Here is an 18,679-nt window from a genome sequence, read left to right on the forward strand (position 1 = left end):
TCGGTAGGTTGCCTGTTCACTCTGATTGTGGTTTCTTTTGCTGTGCAGAAGCTCTTTAGTTTAATTAGATCCCATTTGTCAATTTTGGCTTTTGTTGCCATTGCTTTTGGTGTTTTAGTCATGAAGTCCTTGCCCATGCCTATGGCCTGAATGGTATTGCCTAGGTTTTTTTTCTAGGATTTTTATGGTTTTGGGTCTAACATTTAAGTCTTTAATCCATCTTGAATTAATTTTTGTATAAGGTGTAAGGAAGGGATCTAGTTTCAACTTTCTACATATGGCTAGCCAGTTTTCCCAGTACCATTTATTAAATAGGGAATCCTTTCCCCATTTCTTGTTTTTGTCAGATTTGTCAAAGATCAGATGGTTGTAGATGTGTGGTATTATTTCTGAGGGCTCTATTCTGTTCCATTGGTCTGTATCTCTGTTTTGGTACCAGTACCATGCTGTTTTGGTTATTGTAGCCTTGTAGTTTAGTTTGAAGTCAGGTAGTGTGATGCCTCCAGCTTTGTTCTTTTTGCTTAGGATTGTCTTGGCAATATGGGCTCTCTTTTGGTTCCATATGATCTTTAAAGTAGTTTTTTCCAATTCTGTGAAGAAAGTCACTGGTAGCTTGATGGGGATGGCATTGAATCTATAAATTACCTTGGGCAGTATGGCCATTTTCAGTATTGATTTTTCCTGTCCATGAGCATGGAATGTTCTTCCATTTGTGTGTGTCCTCTTTGATTTTGCGGAGCAGTGGTTTGTAGTTCTTCTTGAAGAGGTCCTTCACATCCCTTGTAAGTTGTATTCCTAGGTATTTTATTCTCTTTGAAGCAATTGTGAATGGGAGTTCACTCATGATTTGGCTGTCTGTTATTGGTATATAGGAATGCTTGTGATTTTTGCACGTTGATTGTGTATCCTGAGACTTTGCTGAAGTTGCTTATCAGCTTAAGGAGATTTTGGGCTGAGACAATGGGGTTTTCTAAATATACAATCATGTTGTCATCTGCAAACAGGGACAATTTGACTTTCTCTTTTCCTAATTGAATAGCCTTTATTTCTTTCTCTTGCCTGATTGCCCTGGCCAGAACTTCCAACACTGTTTTGAATAGGAGTGGTGAGAGAGGGCATCCCTGTCTTGTGCCAGTTTTCAAAGGGAATGCTTCCAGTTTTTGCCCATTCAGTATGATATTGGCTGTGGGTTTGTCATAAATAGCTCTTACTATTTTGAGATATGTCCCATCAATACCTAGTTTATTGAGAGTTTTTAGCATGAAGGGCTGTTGAATTTTGTCAAAGGCCTTTTCTGCATCTATTGAGATAATCATGTGGTTTTTTTCTTTGGTTCTGTTTATATGATGGATTACGTTTATTGATTTACGTATGTTGAATCAGCCTTGCATCCCAGGGATGAAGCCAGCTTGGTCATGGTGGATAAGCTTTTTGATGTGCTGCTGGATTCGGTTTGCCAGTATTTTATTGAGGATTTTTGCATCGATGTTCATCAGGGATATTGGTCTAAAATTCTTTTTTTTGTTGTGTCTCTGCCAGGCTTTGGTATCAGGATGATGTTGGCCTCATAAAATGAGTTAGGGAGGATTCCCTCTTTTTCTATTGATTGGAATAGTTTCAGAAGGAATGGTCCCAGCTCCTCTTTGTACCTCTGGTAGAATTTGGCTATGAATCCATCTAGTCCTGGACTTTTTTTGGTTGGTAGGCTATTATTGCCTCAATTTCAGAACCTATTATTGGTCTATTCAGGGATTCAAATTCTTCCTGGTTTAGTCTTTGGAGGGTGTATGTGTCCAGGTTTTTATCCATTTCTTCTAGATTTTCTAGTTTATTTGCATAGAGGTGTTTATAGTATTCTCTGATGGTAGTTTGTATTTCTGTGGGATCAGTGGTGATATTCCCTTTATCCTTTTTATTGCGTCTATTTGATTCTTCTCTCTTTTCTTCTTTCTTAGTCTTGCTAATGGTCTATCAATTTTGATCTTTTCAAAAAACCAGCTCCTGGATTCATTGATTTTTTGAAGGGCTTTTTGTGCCTCTATCTCCTTCACTTCTGCTCTGATATTAGTTATTTCTTGTCTTCTGCTAGCTTTTGAATGTATTTGCTCTTGCTTCTCTAGTTCTTTTAATTGCCATGTTAGGGTGTCAATTTTAGATCTTTTCTGCTTTTTCTTGTGTCCATTTAGTGCTATAAATTACCCTCTACACACTGCTTTAAATGTGTCCCAGAGATTCTGGTATGTTGTGTTTTTGTTCTCATTGGTTTCAAAGAACATCTATTTCTGCTTTCATTTCGTTACGTACCCAGTAGTCATTCAGGAGCAGGTTGTTCAGTTTCCATGTAGTTGAGTGGTTTTGAGAGAGTTTCTTAATCCTGAGTTCTAGTGTGATTGCACTGTGGTCTGAGAGACAGTTTGTTATAATTTATGTTCTTTTACATTTGCTGAGGAGTGCTTTACTTCCAACTATGTGGTCAATTTTGGAATAAGTGTGATGTGGTGCTGAGAAGAATGTATATTCTGTTGATTTGGGGTGGAGAGTTCTGTAGATGTCTATTAGGTCCGCTTGGTGCAGAGCTGAGTTCAATTCCTGGATATCTTTGTTAACTTTCTGTCTCGTTGATATGTCTAATGTTGACAGTGGGGTGTTAAAGTCTCCCATTATTATTGTGTGGGAGTCTAAGTCTCTTTGTAGGTCTCTAAGGACTTGCTTTATGAATCTGGGTGCTCCTGTATTGGATTCTTGTATATTTAGGATAGTTAGCTCTTCTTGTTGAATTGATCCCTTTACCATTATGTAATGGCCTTCTTTGTCTCTCTTGATCTCTGTTGGTTTAAAGTCTGTTTTATCAGAGACTAGTATTGCAACCCCTGCTTTTGTTTGTTTTCCATTTGCTTGGTAGATCTTCCTCCATCCCTTTATTTTGAGCCTATGTGGGTCTCCGCATGTGAGACGGGTCTCCTGAATACAGCACACTGATGGGTCTTGACTCTTTATCCAATTTGCCAGTCTGTGTCTTTTAATTGGAGCATTTAGCCCATTTACATTTAAGGTTAATATTGTTATGTGTGAATTTGGTCCTGTCATTAGGATGTTAGCTGGTTATTTTGCTCATTAGTTGATGCAATTTCTTTCTAGCATTGATGATCTTTACAATTTGGCATGTTTTTGCAGTGGCTGGTACCAGTTATTCCTTTCCATGTTTAGTGCTTCGTTCAGGAGCTCTTGTAAGGCAGACCTGGTGGTGACAAAATCTCTCAGCATTTGCTTGTCTGTAAAGGATTTTATTTCTACTTCACTTATGAAGCTTAGTTTGGCTGGATATGAAATTCTGGGTGGAAAATTATTTTCTTGAAGAATGTTGAATATTGGCCCCCACTCTCTTCTGGCTTGTAGAGTTTCTGCCAAGAGATCTGCTGTTAGTCTGATGGGCTTCCCTTTGTGGGTAACCTGACCTTTCTCTCTGGCTGCCCTTAACATTTTTTCCTTCATTTCAACTTTGGTGAATCTGACAATTATGTGTCTTGGAGTTGCTCTTCTCGAGGAGTATCTTTGTGATGTTCTTTGTATTTCCTGAATTTGAATGTTGGCCTGCCTTGCTAGGTTGGGGAAGTTCTCCTGGATAATATCCTGCAGAATGTTTTCCAACTTGGTTCCATTCTCCCCATCACTTTCAGGTACACCAGTCAGATGTAGATTTGGTCTTTTCTCCGTATTTCTTGGAGGCTTTGGAGGCTTTGTTCATTTCTTTTTACTCTTATTTCTCTAGACTTCTCTTCTTGCTTCATTTCATTCATTTGATCTTCAATCAGTGATACCCTTTCTTCCACTTGATCAAAGTGGCTACTGACGCTTGTGCATGCATCACATAGTTCTCGTGCCATGGTTTTCAGCTCCATCAGGTCACTTAAGGACTTCTCTACACTGTTTATTCTAGTTATCCATTCGTCTAATCTTTTTTCAAAGTTTTTAGCTTCTTTGCGATGGGTTCAAAAATCCTCCTTTAGCTTGGAGAAGTTTGTTATTACCGATCGTGTGAAGCCTTCTTCTCTCAACTCATCAAAGTTATTCTCCATCCAGCTTTGTCCTGTTGCTGGTGAGGAGCTGTGTTCCTTTGGAAGAGAAGAGGCACTCTGATTTTTAGAATTTTCAGCTTTTCTGCTCTGGTTTCTCCCCATCTTTGTGGTTTTATCTACCTTTGGTCTTTTATGATGGTAGCGTACAGATGGGGTTTTGGTGTGAATGTCCTTTCTGTTTGTTAGTTTTCCTTCTAACAGTCAGGACCCTCAGCTGCAGGTCTGTTGGAGTTTGCCAGAGGTCCACTCCAGACCTGTTTGCCTGGGTATCACCAGTGGAGGCTGCAGAACAGAAAATATTGCAGAATGGCAGATGTTGCTGTCTGATCCTCCTTCTGAAAGCTTCGTCTCAGAGGGGCACCTGGCTGTATGAGGTGTCAGTCGGCCCCTACTGGGAGATGCTTCCTAGTTAGGCTACTTGGGGGTCAGGGACCCACTTGAGGCAGTCTGTCCGTTCTCAGATCTCAAACTCCATGCTGGGAAAACCACCACTCTTTTCAAAGCTGTCAGACAGGGACGTTTAAGTCTGCAGAAATTTCTGCTGCCTTTTGTTCAGCTATGCCCTGCCAGAGGTGGAGTCTACAGACGCAGGCAGGCCTCCTTGAGCTGCAGTGGGCTCCACCCAGCTCAGGCTTCCCGGCTGCTTTGTTTACTTACTCAAGCCTCAGCAATGGTGGATGCCCCTCCCCTAGCCTCGCTGCCACCTTGCAGTTCGATCTCAGACTGCTGTGCTAGCAGTGAGCAAGGCTCTGTGGGCTTGGGACCCTCCGAGCCAGGTGCGGGTATAATCTCCTGGTGTGCCGTTTGCTAAGGCTGTTGGAAAAGTGCAGTATTAGGGAGTGTCCTGATTTTCCAGGTACCGTCTGTCACAGCTTCCCTTTCCTAGGAGAGGGAGTTCCCCAACTCCTTGTGCTTCCTGGTTGAGGCGATGCCCCGCCCTGCTCCATGGGCTGCACCCACTCTCTGACAAGCCCCAGTGAGATGAACCTGGTACCTCAGTTAGAAATGCAGAAATCACCCGTCTTCTGCATCGTTCACGCTGGGAGCTGCAGACTGAAGTTGTTCCTGTTCGGCCATCTTGGAATCTCCCTGTGAAACAATAATTATAATTACTTTATACATAAGTAAATGAATCAACTCAGCTTTTGAAATAAGTTTCAAAGAGGGCTTAGCATAGTGGCTCATGCCTGTATTTCCAGCACTTAGGAAGGCCAAGGTGGGAGGATTATTTGAGCCCAGGAGTTCGAGACCAGCCTGGGCAACGTGGTAAGAGACCCTCACTACTACTATTTTTTGTCTCTACAAAAAATAAAAAACTAGACGGGTGTGTTGGCACATGCCTGTAATCCCAGCTACTCGAGAGGCTGAGGCAGGAGGATCACTTGAGTCCAGGAGGTCAAGGCTGCAGTGAGCCATAATCGCACCATTGCACTCCAGCTTTGGCAACAGAGGAAGACTTTGTTTGAAAAAGTAAAATAAAATGAAATATGTTTCAAAGAGCTCAGAGATGTAATAGTTTTTTATGAAACAATAAAGGTACCCAAAAAAATAATGAAGAAAAAGCACAGTTACAAGGTCGGGCACTCAAGGTGAGACCACACTTTGAGTTCTTGTACACAGATGGAGAATGTACAGGTTGCTGGGCCACAAAGTGGTTCTGTGGATTCCCTGACCCTCTGACCTTTGGTTTCATCTGAGTAACAATGGTCTGGGGTATGTACAGCCAGTAACTGTAAGGTGATCGCTTTTCTGTGGCCTAGAATAAGTGTGGCAGGCAAGGAAAGGCCACAGAGGCCTGGCTCTTACAGCAGCCAGTCTTCCCAGGCACCCCCGCCCACCCAACCCCTTCCGTTCACACACTGCAGCTAACTTGGTCCCTGGGCCTGGCTTGGAAGAGACAGAGGCATCATCTTGTTCTCATATGTGGGAAGGCTATGAAAAGAAAAACCCATGTTGGTCCAAAATGTAAACAAGAATTACACTAGGATCTTTTGTTCTCACTCTGACATGGTCAGAATTAATTTGGAGGTCCAAAAAGAGTGTGTTTTTGTTTTTTAATCTGAGTTACTTAATGCAACGATATGTAGTGGGTGGTGGGAATGAAACAAAAATACCTTGCTTAAGTCTATCAGTTGGTATTGGACCATCCCCAGGTCATTCTTCAGGGTCCAGTTTTTGTCATTAGGGGGTTCCTAACTCAGACTTCTCATCCAAGTTGCTGATTGAACTTACTGTGAAAACACCTAGATGGTAGAAGGCAAGCAGTGGAATGTCTCTGGGTATCTGAGAAATATACAGAAAGCACTTAAGAGAATTTAATCATTTTTTTCTCCCTTTCCTTAGATTGAATAGGGAAAACCTGCTTTCTGCAAACAACTGAAAAAGCTGCACTTACAAACTGTTTCTTTTGCCCTCATCGAGAAGCCGGAACTTGTATTGTGAGGCCCCTGATGGGACAAGCTCTCAACTGCTGATCACCCAGTGATTGTCACCATGGCCAGCAAGAGGAAATCCACCACACCATGCATGATCCCAGTGAAGACGGTGGTGGTGCAGGATGCCAGCATGGAGGCCCAGCCCGCTGAGACCTTGCCTGAAGGACCCCAGCAGGATCTGCCCCCAGAAGCACCTGTTGCCAGCAGTGAGGCAGCGCAGAACCCCAGCAGTACTGATGGCTCTACACTGGCCAATGGGCATCGGAGCACTTTAGATGGCTATTTATATTCCTGTAAATACTGCGATTTCAGATCCCATGATATGACTCAATTTGTGGGACATATGAACTCAGAGCACACAGACTTTAATAAAGACCCAACTTTTGTATGCAGTGGGTGCAGTTTTCTGGCAAAAAGCCCTGAGGGGCTTTCCTTGCACAATGCCACGTGTCACTCCGGGGAAGCCAGCTTTGTGTGGAATGTGGCCAAGCCAGACAATCATGTGGTTGTGGAGCAGAGCGTCCCTGAGAGCATCAGCACTCCTGACTTAGCAGGTGAGCCCAGTGCCGAAGGGGCCGATGGACAGGCAGAAATCATCATTACCAAAACTCCAATCATGAAGATAATGAAAGGCAAAGCTGAAGCCAAAAAAATTCATACACTCAAGGAGAATGTCCCTAGCCAGCCTGTGGGTGAGGCCTTACCAAAGCTGTCGACTGGAGAAATGGAGGTGAGAGAGGGGGACCATTCCTTCATCAATGGGGCAGTTCCAGTCAGCCAGGCATCTGCCAGCTCTGCAAAAAACCCCCATGCTGCCAACGGGCCCCTGATAGGAACAGTGCCAGTTTTGCCAGCTGGCATAGCACAGTTCCTCTCCCTCCAGCAGCAGCCCCCAGTGCATACCCAACACCATGCCCACCAGCCACTGCCCACAGCCAAGGCCCTTCCCAAAGTGATGATCCCCCTGAGCAGCATTCCAACGTACAATGCAGCCATGGACTCTAACAGCTTCCTGAAGAACTCCTTCCACAAGTTCCCCTACCCCACCAAAGCCGAGCTCTGCTATTTGACTGTGGTGACCAAATATCCAGAAGAACAGCTCAAGATCTGGTTCACAGCCCAAAGGCTGAAGCAGGGGATCAGCTGGTCCCCTGAGGAGATTGAGGATGCCCGGAAAAAGATGTTCAATACAGTCATCCAGTCTGTGCCTCAGCCCACAATTACGGTTCTAAATACCCCACTCGTCGCCAGTGCTGGCAATGTACAGCATCTCATCCAGGCCGCTCTCCCAGGTCATGTTGTGGGGCAGCCAGAGGGTACAGGAGGGGGACTTCTGGTCACTCAGCCATTGATGGCCAATGGGTTGCAAGCAACAAGTTCCTCTCTCCCCCTCACGGTAACATCTGTGCCCAAGCAGCCAGGTGTGGCACCCATTAACACTGTGTGTTCAAATACAACGTCAGCTGTGAAGGTGGTCAATGCGGCCCAGTCGCTCCTCACGGCCTGTCCCAGTATAACTTCCCAAGCCTTCCTTGATGCTAGCATCTACAAAAACAAGAAATCTCATGAACAGCTGTCAGCTCTGAAAGGGAGCTTCTGTCGGAACCAGTTTCCAGGGCAGAGCGAAGTCGAGCATCTCACCAAAGTGACGGGCCTCAGTACCAGAGAGGTACGGAAATGGTTCAGTGACCGTAGATACCACTGCCGGAACTTGAAGGGCTCCAGAGTGATGATGCCTGGAGATCACAGCTCCATGATCATTGACTCTGTACCAGAGGTGTCCTTCTCCCCATCGTCCAAGGTCCCTGAGGTAACCTGCGTCCCGACAACAGCCACACTAGCAACCCACCCTTCTGCCAAACGACAATCTTGGCATCAGACTCCTGACTTCACACCAACCAAATACAAGGAGAGAGCCCCTGAGCAGCTTAGAGCCCTGGAGAGCAGTTTTGCACAAAACCCTCTTCCTCTTGATGAGGAACTGGACCGCCTGAGAAGTGAAACCAAAATGACCCGACGAGAAATTGATAGCTGGTTTTCAGAGAGACGGAAAAAAGTGAATGCGGAGGAGACCAAGAAGGCCGAGGAGAATGCCTCTCAGGAGGAAGAGGAGGCTGTTGAGGATGAGGGTGGAGAAGAGGATTTGGCCAGTGAGCTAAGGGTATCTGGTGAAAATGGCTCTCTGGAAATGCCCAGCAGTCATATCTTGGCAGAGCGCAAAGTCAGCCCCATTAAAATCAACCTGAAGAACCTGCGGGTCACTGAAGCCAATGGCAGGAATGAGATTCCAGGGCTGGGTGCCTGTGACCCTGAGGATGATGGGTCAAACAAACTGGCAGAGCAGCTCCCAGGCAAAGTGAGCTGCAAAAAGACTGCCCAGCAGCGGCACTTGCTGCGGCAGCTCTTTGTCCAGACACAGTGGCCGAGCAACCAGGACTATGACTCCATCATGGCCCAGACAGGTCTGCCGCGGCCGGAGGTGGTGCGCTGGTTTGGAGACAGCAGGTACGCACTGAAGAATGGCCAACTCAAGTGGTACGAAGACTATAAGCGAGGCAACTTTCCACCAGGTCTACTGGTAATTGCCCCTGGCAACCGGGAGCTCCTGCAGGACTATTACATAACACACAAGATGCTGTATGAAGAGGACCTGCAGAACCTCTGTGACAAGACTCAGATGAGCTCCCAGCAGGTCAAGCAGTGGTTTGCTGAGAAAATGGGGGAGGAGACCAGAGCCGTGGCAGACACAGGCAGTGAGGACCAGGGCCCTGGTACTGGTGAGCTCACAGCAGTTCACAAAGGGATGGGTGACACCTATTCAGAGGTGTCTGAGAACAGTGAATCGTGGGAGCCCAGTGTCCCTGAGGCCAGCTCAGAGCCCTTTGACACATCGAGTCCCCAGGCTGGACGTCAGCTCGGTAAGGAGTCCACAGGGGTCATGGCTATCCTATGTGGGTAAGGGGCGGATGCACTTATGGTTGGGCGCTGAATTTACTGCACATGGGCATCTGCTGTCTCTAAGACTGCCTGGCAGCAGCATTAACTGCCTGGCTGCTTCAGAGGACAACTAGCAGCAGGAGCCATAGGAACATAATATGATAAATGGTTGAGAGCTGTTTTTTGTTTCATGTGTTTTTAAAAACCTGCACAGGGGAAGGAACATGGTGACCCTAAAGGGTCCAAGCTTTTCTAGCCATTTCTTAGCAATAGGAAACAGGTCAAAACATCCTCTGAGTCAGGCAGATCCACAGCCACTGGGTAGGAGAGAGCAATAGGACATGAGTTGAAATTCAGCTCAAATTGATGAACAAAAGCAAAGAGAGCCTTTAATTGTCCTTAGATACATAATATGCTTTTTTCCAGTGATGAAAGTCTTGTGTTTCTCTCGTTATTCCTGATGTAGAAGAAATGTTTATTATAATGGGAAATCACTTTCCTTCTTTGACACATATGGAATCAAAAGCTTGAATTTTGTTCCTCAGTTTCTCTAGATCATACTCAAAAGCAAAATGTATTATAGAAGGTTATTTTTATTTAAGACATAGTTTTGAAGCCACAGACAAGTCATGTTATTACGTGTTGATTTTCTAGGTTCCTGGTCACTGAGTTCCCAGCCTCTCCCTTCCCTCCTTACCCTTTGACATTTGTGTTCTCATTAGAGACCCCATCAGAGGGCAGCCAGAAGCTCAGGTGAGAGCCAGGAGGGCGGAGTATTGTAGAAGCTGAAGGGATTGGGGGTTCCAAAATGGCAGTGTTGCCAGTTGAGTTGGCAATGGTGGGAGGGGGTACAGGAGACAGTATCTCTGGTGTTGGGCAGTGTGATGGTTCCCTGGTGACTTTGGCATGAGCTGCCTCAGTGTGGGGCCTTGTGTTTGGCACCTCATCCCCAGGGCCAACCGTCGTGCCCTATCCCTCAGAAATCCCACAGAATTTCCTGGATGGTGTTCCATTGTTTCCATACAATAGCCAACGATTGTTGTTTGTTTATTTTGGCCTGGCAAATCCCAGCTCCTCCATCCCAGTTGCTTTCTACTTAGGATGTCTTAAAAAGGACAAAATTCTTTTTCTTTCTCTGAATATTTTAAATTCATTTGAACACAACAATTTGAAACATAGTTATGCTGTTATTTCTTTACTCAGTTAAGGAAAAAGAGACTTCCTTGTTGGCCCATAATTTGGTGGGGTGGTGGGGGCAGGGAGTACCACGTCATCCATCGGTTTAGCATTTGCAGAAAGCCTATTCTTCTCATGTTCACATACTAAGGCAAAATCCAGTTCCACAAAGCCCACAGTGAGAGCAAACACCTGGTGGAGCCTAAAGTCACTAGTCAGCAGTTAGGGTTGGAGTACACAGGGCCACTGGCTCCCTTATGGCCTCCTCCAACTCCAGACATGTTTTCAGTAGGGCAAGAGTACAACAAAACACTCCCCTCCTTTGGGGCCCACAGCTCACAGCCTGCTTTATAAAGTAGCTGGTGGCACACCCTGGAGTCAGAACAACAGGTTTTTACAGCTGGTTTGACCTTTTTATAATGCAGAGCAGGTAGTCTCTCCTGCAAGTCTTGTCCAAGTTGCTAAGTTGGCCATTATGTTCTACCCAGCTCTATGCTTCTTGTGATACACCAGTAGGCCAGGGTGTCATGCTTAAGAGAGATGAGGCTGTTTGAACAAGTTTATTACAAAAGCTTACATGGAGAATGATGTTATGGAAGATGGCAGTAGCAGCACCAGGAATCCTTTCCTCCACCAAAACAATTGAACTGGCAGTAAATGTCTCAGGCAACTGTTTTGGGACTCAGAAGTCTAGTTGAACACTTGCAACATCCAGGGAAGAGCTTGATAGAGAGGCTTATAAATTTTGATGGAGTTTTTTTTTGTTTCACATAGCAGCATCCCCAAGCTCTGCAGTAGGCAACTGTGGAAAATGTTCCTGGTGCAGACTGTTGGTGCCAGGGTGGGCAATAACAACTTTGTCCTCCAAAAGTCAAGTTTTTGTGGCCAGGTGTGGTGGCTCATAACTGTAATCCCAGCACTTTGGGAGGCTGAGGTGGGTGGATCACTTGAGGTCAGGAGTTTGAGATTAGCCTGGCCAACATGGTAAAACCCCGTCTCTATTAAAAATACAAAAATTATCCAGGCATGGTGGTGAGTGCCTATAGTCCCAGTTATTTGGGAGGCTGAGGCAAGAGAATCACTTGAACCTGGGAGGCAGAAGTTGCAGTGAGCCAAGATGACACCACTGCGTTCTAGTCTGGGCAACAGAGTGAGGCTCCATCTCAAAAAAACATATATATATATAAAGTTTTTATGTTTTGATTGCTGATTACTGCATTTAATCACTGAGGGGGCCAGTGCAGAGGCTGATCATTGTCTCAGCTCCCTTGGGCAGAAGGAGCTTTCTAGCCACAAGGGGTTTTAAAGAGACAGTACCTTTTTTTTTTCTTTATTCCTCCTTTTGGCAAGCCAGATATTTAAGGAAATCTTAGGTCACTGGTTAACCACAGAGATATCACAACAGAAACTTCACTGACCCCATACCGCAAAGAATACACACTTCACAGAAATAGTTGGAAAAGTCACAAATAGTTGGCTCTAGCCCTCAATAAACAAAAATCAACAATCTCTGAGGCATGAGAGAATTAGATTCTCAGTTACCACAATGTAATACTCATAATGTCCAGTTCTCAACAAAAAATTACAAAACATGAAAAGAAATAGAAAAATATGGTCTATTCACAGGAGAAAAATTGACAGACACCATCCTTGAGGAAGGCCATTGGGATTATTACCCAAAGACATTAAATCATCTATCCTAAGTATGTTCAATGAGCTAAAGGAAACCATGGACAAAGAACTAAAGGAAATCAGGAAAACTGTGCATGAACAAAATGAGAATATCAATAAAGAGATAGAAATTATAAAAAGGAACCAAACAAATTCTAGAGCTAAAATGTATAATCCCTAAAATGGAAAACATACTAGAGGGATTCAACAAAGATTTGGGCATGCAAAAGAAGAGAAGAGTGAATTTGAAGAGAAAATAATTGAAATTATCCAAAGGAACAGAAAGAAAAAAATATATAGAAAAAAAACCTGAAAGAGCTGTGGGACATCATCAAACATACTAATATACTCATATATTCATATAGTTATTATATTCATTAGTATATTCATACTAATATACTCATATAGGAATCCCAGAAAAAGAAAAGGGACAGAAAGAATATTTCAAGAAATAATGATAGAAAATTTCCCAAACCTGATGAAAGACATGAATCTACACATCCAAAAAGCTAATAAAATCCAAGCAGGATGAACTCAGGTCCACAAGACATACTAGAATTGTCAAAACCTAAAGACAGGATTTTGAAAGCAAGAGAGAAGCAACTCGTCACATACAAAGACTTTTCGACAAGATTAACAGCCAATTCATCAAAAACCTTGGAAGCCCAAAGGCAGCAAGATGATATATCTCAAGTCGTGAAAGAAAAAAAAAACCTCTAAACCAAGATTTCTATATATGGCAAAACTGTCTTTCAAAAATGAAAGAGAAATCCAGACATTTCGAAATAAAATTGAAGGAGTTATTTCTAGTAGACGTGCCCTAGCAGAAATGCAAAAGGGAGTCCTTCAGGCTGAAATGAAAGGATACTGAACAGAAACTTGAAGCCATAAGAAAAAATAAAGAGCAGTAGTTAAGATAACTTTAGAGGTAAATATAAGAGCCAGTACTATTGTACTTTTGGTTTATAACTTTTTCTCTTTGTGCTTTATAATTTAAAAGACAAATTCATTAAAAAATTATAAATCTATATTAATGGGCATAGAATGTAGTAAGATGTAATCTGTGTAATAAAACAAATTAGTGCATTGCAAACAAAACAATCAAAACAGTACATTATGAACAAATAAATACAAGAGGAAGTAGTAATGGAATTGAGGAATCAAAAACGTATAAGACAAATGAAAAACAAATAGCCAAATGGCAGATTTAAATCCTTGATCAGTAATCACATTAAATGTAAAGGGATTAAGCTCTTCTATTAAAAAGAAAGATTGGCAGATTGGAGTAAAAAAAATAAAGTGTTTATATGCTGTCTTAAGAGACTCATGTTAGATATAAGGACACAAGGAGGTTGAAAGTAAAAGGATAGAAAAAGATACACCTAGAAAATAGTAACCATATGACAGCTGAGGTGGCTATATTATCACTAGACAAAATCTATTTTTTCCTGGAGAAAAATATATATAGTAAATATACAATTATATATTATATATAACTTCCATATGTTATATATATGTTAACATATGCATATGTTATATATATAAAATATATAATTTAGAATTAGCCAGCCAGACTCAGCTGAGATAATCCCAGTTTTGTTGGCAATATAGAAAGCATTGTAATCAGGAGCCAGTTGAACATATGCCTTCTTCTCTCCATCAGCCCTGATCAGTGTGTTGACTTTGATCACATCAGTGTCATAGAGCTGCTTCACAGCCTGTCTGATCTGGTGCTTTTTGGATTTTAACGTCCGCAGTGAACACAGGTGTATTGTTGTCTTCTGTCGTCTTCATGGCAGACTCAGTGGTCACTGGTCAGTGAGAACTTGATGATGGCATAGTGGTCAAACTTATTTCTCCTGGTAGTGCTCTTCTGAGGATACTGAGGCTGCCTTTGGAGTCATAATGTCTTGGGCCACAGGAAGGTGGGTGATGTGTGGATCTTTTTTTTTGTTGTTGGCTATGTGGATGCCTTTCAGCACTACCTTCTTGGCCTTCAAAGTCTTCACTTTGGGATCAGCTTTAGGAAAGCCAAGAGCTTCCTTCTTCACCTCCAGCATGCTCTTTTGAAAAAGGCACACAAAATAAACTTTAAATCAAGAAAGGTTACAAAAGACAAAGAAGGATATTATATTGATAAAAGATGTACTATATATCTCTAACAGAGCTCCAGAACATGTGAAACCAAAATGACAGAATTAAAGGGAGAGAGATACAAAAATAGTTGGAGACTTTAATACTCCATGTCCAACAATGGATATAGAAACCAGATAGAAGATCAGTCGGGAAACAGAGGATTTGAACAGCACTCTAAGCAAATTAGACCAAATAGACATAAACGGAATACCACCCAACAACAGCAGAATACACAGTCTTCTCAAATTTACATGGAATATTCTCCAGGATAAACCATATGTTAAGCCATGAAACAAGTGTTAATAAATTTTTAAAAACTGAAATTATACAGAGTGCATTTCCAATTTCAGTGGAATGAAACTAGACATTGAAAATAGAAAACTGGAAATACATAAATATGTGGAAATTAGCACACTATTTAAAAACTAGTGGGTCAAAGAAGAAATCATAAGGGAAATTAAAAAATACCTTGAGACAAATGAAAACACAACATACCAGAACTTATGGCACATAGTGAGAGCAATCCTAAGAGGTAAATTTGTAGTAAATGCATACATTAAAAAAGAAGATCTCATGCTGGCTGCAGTGGCTCATGCCTGTAATCCCAGCACTTTGGGAGGCTAAGGTAGGAAGATCACTGGAGGTCAGGAGTTCGAGACCAACCTGGCCAACATAGTGAAACCCTGTCTCTACTAAAAATACAAAAATTAGCTGGGCATGGTGGCAGGCGCCTGTAATCCCAGCTACTAGGGAGGCTGAGACGAGAGAATCATTTGAACCCAGGAGGCAGAGGTTGCAGTGAACTGAGGCCACACCATTGCACTCCAGCCTGGGCAACAAGAGTGAAACTCTGTCTCAAAAAATAAAAAATAAAACTCAGTCGGGCATGGTGGCTTGCACCTATATCCCAGTGCTTTGGGACACCAAGGCAGGAGAATCACTTGAGGCCAGGAGTTTGAGACCTGCCTGGGTAACAAAGTAAGATCCTGTCTCTGCAAAAAAAGTAAAAAAAATAGCCAGGTGTGGTGGCATGTTCTTGTAGTGCCAGCTACTCAGGTGTCTGAGCTGGGAGAATTGTTTACCAGGAGTTTGGGCTTATAGTGAGCTATGCTTGCACCACTGCATTCCAGCCTGGGTGACAATGTGAGACCCCATGTCTTAAACTTTTTTTTTAAAGATCTCAAATCAGTAACCTAAATGTACACTTTACAGAACTAGAAAAGAGCAAACAAAACCCAAATTTACCAGAAGGAAGGAAATAAAGGTTAGAGCAGAGATAGAGAATCAATGAAACCAAAAGTTGGTTCTTGAAAAAACAAAACTGACAAACCTTTAAATAAGAATGAAAGAAAAGACTTAAATTACTAACATCAGAAAGGAAAGAGGGGATGTTACATTTTCACATGAATATATTTTCACAAGAATATAAGAGACTACTATTAACACTTATGTGCCAATAAATTGGGTAACCTAGATGAAATTCCTAGAAACCCACACTCTCCCAAAATCAACTGATGAAGAAATAGAAAACCAAAATATATCAATAATTGGTAAGAAGATTGAATCTGTTATCAGAAACATTCCAACAGTGAAAAGTCTAGGACCCCTGGTGAATTCTTCCAAATATTGAAAGAAGAATTAACACACCAGTTCTCCTCAAACTCCTCCAAAAATATTAAAGAGGAGTAAACGCTTCTTAACTCATGAGGTCACCATTACCCTGACACCAAAGCAAGACAAGGGCACTACAAGAAAAGAAATCTACAGACTAATATCCCTTATGAATATAGATAAGAAAATCCCCAACAAAATAGCAAGCCAAATTCAGCAGCATACTAAAAGGATTATACCTCACGACCAAGTGGGATTTATCCCTGCAATGCAAGGATTGCCTGGCACATGAATATCAATGTAATACACCACATTAAAAGAATAAAGAGAATAAAACACATCATCCTAATTCAAGCAGAAAGAGCGTCTGACAAGTCAACATGCTTTCGTGACGATAAACATTCAATAACTAGGAATATGACAATATGATAAAGACCATATATGAAAAACCCGCAATTAACATCATACTCAACAGTGGTGAAAGACCAAAAACTTTTCCCCTAAAATCAGGAATGAAATAAAGATGCCCACTTTTGCCACTTCTGTTCAAAACAGTATTGGAAGTTCTAGCCAGAACAGTTAGGCAAAATAAATAAATAAATAAATAAATAAAAGTATCCAAGTTCGAAAGAAAGAAGTAAAATGATCTTTGTTCACAGATGACATGGTCATATATGTAGAAACTTGAGGCCAGGTGCAGTGGCTCACACCTGTAATCTCAGCACTTTGGGAGCCCAAGGCAGGCAGATCACGAGGTCAAGAGATCGAGACCACCCTGGCCAACATGATGAAACCCTGTCTCTACTAAAAATACAAAAATTAGCTGGGCATGGTGGCACATGCCTTTAGTCCCAGCTACTAAGGAGGCTGAGGCAGGAGACTCACTTGAGCCTGGCAGGCGGAGGTTGCAGTGAGCTGAGATCATGCCACTGTACTCCAGCCTGGTGACAGAGTGTGACTCCTTCTCAAAAAAAACAAGCAAAAAACTTGAATCCACAAAAAAAAAAAAAAAAGAAAGTTAAGAGCTAATAAATAAACTTGGCAAAGCTGCAGGATATAAAATCACAAAAATCAGTTGTATTTAGCTGGGCACAGTGACATAACTGTAGTCCCAGCTACTTGGGACGCTGAGGCAGGAATTCAAGGAGGCCAGCCTGGGTAACATAGTGAGACCCTATCTGTTTAAAAAAATTGGTTGTATTTTTATGCACTTGCAATGAACAATCTGAAAAGAAAATTTTAAAGATGGTATCATTTACAATGGCATCAAAAAGAAAAAGTGCTTAGGAATAAATTTAACCAAGGAGGCAAAAGAAGTGTGTCTTGAAAACTACAAAATGTTGCTGTAAAACATTAAAGACGACCTAAATAAATAGAAAGATATCCCATGTTCATGGATTGACATTAAGATGTAGATACAACCCAAAGCCAACTACAGAGTCAATGTAAAATCTATCAAAAGCATAGTCACATTTTTACAGAAATAAGAAAATCCAGGAAGACCCAACCAAAATGGCTGACGAGAGGCATTTTGTACTCGCCTCTTCCATTAAGAACAAAAATAGAGAGTAATCACACTTTGAATAGATTATCCAAGACAGAACACTGGAAATCACAGAAAAGAGACAGGAAACAAGGAAGGAAAAAGAAGCAAGGCAGCTTGTTCAGCTGGGATTGGCAGGGAACGGAGAGAGACCCCCCAGCATGGGGAAAAGGTAAGCGAGAGACCCTCAGTGGTCCACATTTCCACCATGAAAGGATTCTGCAGTTCTAGCCATGGGAGAGCTCCTCAGCCCTTGCAGTCCCTGAAATATAACATGGGCGGTGTCAGGAGATAGTTCAATGGCACTACTCCAGAAGGGAGCTTGCACTGGGTCCCCCACACTTCCTGAGAACTAAACAGCTACAGCAAGATGCCGTTTAAAGCCCAGTCCCCAAAAGACTGTACACTGTCCTGGAGTCCCTGGGTGCCAGGGCTGAGGTGTAAGAGAACTGCAAACTGTTTTCCCCAGAGCTGAGGTGCAAGTGACTGTGAGTTACTGCAGCTGGGGCCGAAGCACTACAAGGCATATGCTCTTGCTGTTGTGGCTGAGGCACAACTATAGTGCCAGCTACCATAGCAGGGGCTGAGGCACCAGTGCCACTGGAGCTGAGTGAGATGTGAGTGGCACATACATTCCCCACTGGCCAGTAACCCCATGCTCCCCAACGGAAGGCAGTAGTACAGCACTGCCACTCCCTATCCAAGCATTCTGAAGGTGGCCTAGGGATTGCCCTGCCCCTGCCCACCTTGGTTGGCAGCTGCACACATCAGAGGGAGCCTGAGGATTAGACTGCCCAGCCTAGCCCACTACCATTGGCACCTGAATGCTCTTTTTGGGTGCCTGAGGTTGTTGGGGCTTACCCACCTGGCTACTACTACCTATATGTACCACTTGTGGGCCTGGAGAATGGGCCGCTCAGCCTGTTGCAGCCACTGCCAACACAAACACATATCACTTGGGACCCAGAGGGTCATTTCAACACTGTCACTGCCATCTCCCATGCCACGCCAGCTGCCCAGGGGCCTGAGAACCTGCCCACATGCCTGGGAACTGCTGCCACTACTGACATCCGAGTAAGCCACCCGAAAGCCCA

At 43.0% G+C, this 18,679-nt stretch overlaps 1 protein-coding gene across 3 annotated transcripts in view; it reads left to right on the forward strand.

The window, feature by feature from the left end:
- ZHX3 (zinc fingers and homeoboxes 3) overlaps positions 1-18,679 on the forward strand; it is a 137,218-nt gene that overhangs the window by 104,710 nt on the left and 13,829 nt on the right. For 2 of the 3 annotated variants that reach the window (XM_025399510.1, XM_025399509.1), the window contains exon 3: positions 6,420-9,429. In XM_025399510.1, the coding sequence (XP_025255295.1) occupies positions 6,570-9,429 (2,860 nt within the window). In that variant the 5' untranslated portion in view covers positions 6,420-6,569. Of the gene's footprint in view, positions 1-6,419; positions 9,751-18,679 lie in introns of those variants that run through there. The other variant, XM_025399508.1, reaches the window with a different exon arrangement.

Source organism: Theropithecus gelada, chromosome 10 (genome assembly GCF_003255815.1).
Source record: "Theropithecus gelada isolate Dixy chromosome 10, Tgel_1.0, whole genome shotgun sequence".
Lineage (NCBI taxonomy): Eukaryota > Metazoa > Chordata > Mammalia > Primates > Cercopithecidae > Theropithecus > Theropithecus gelada.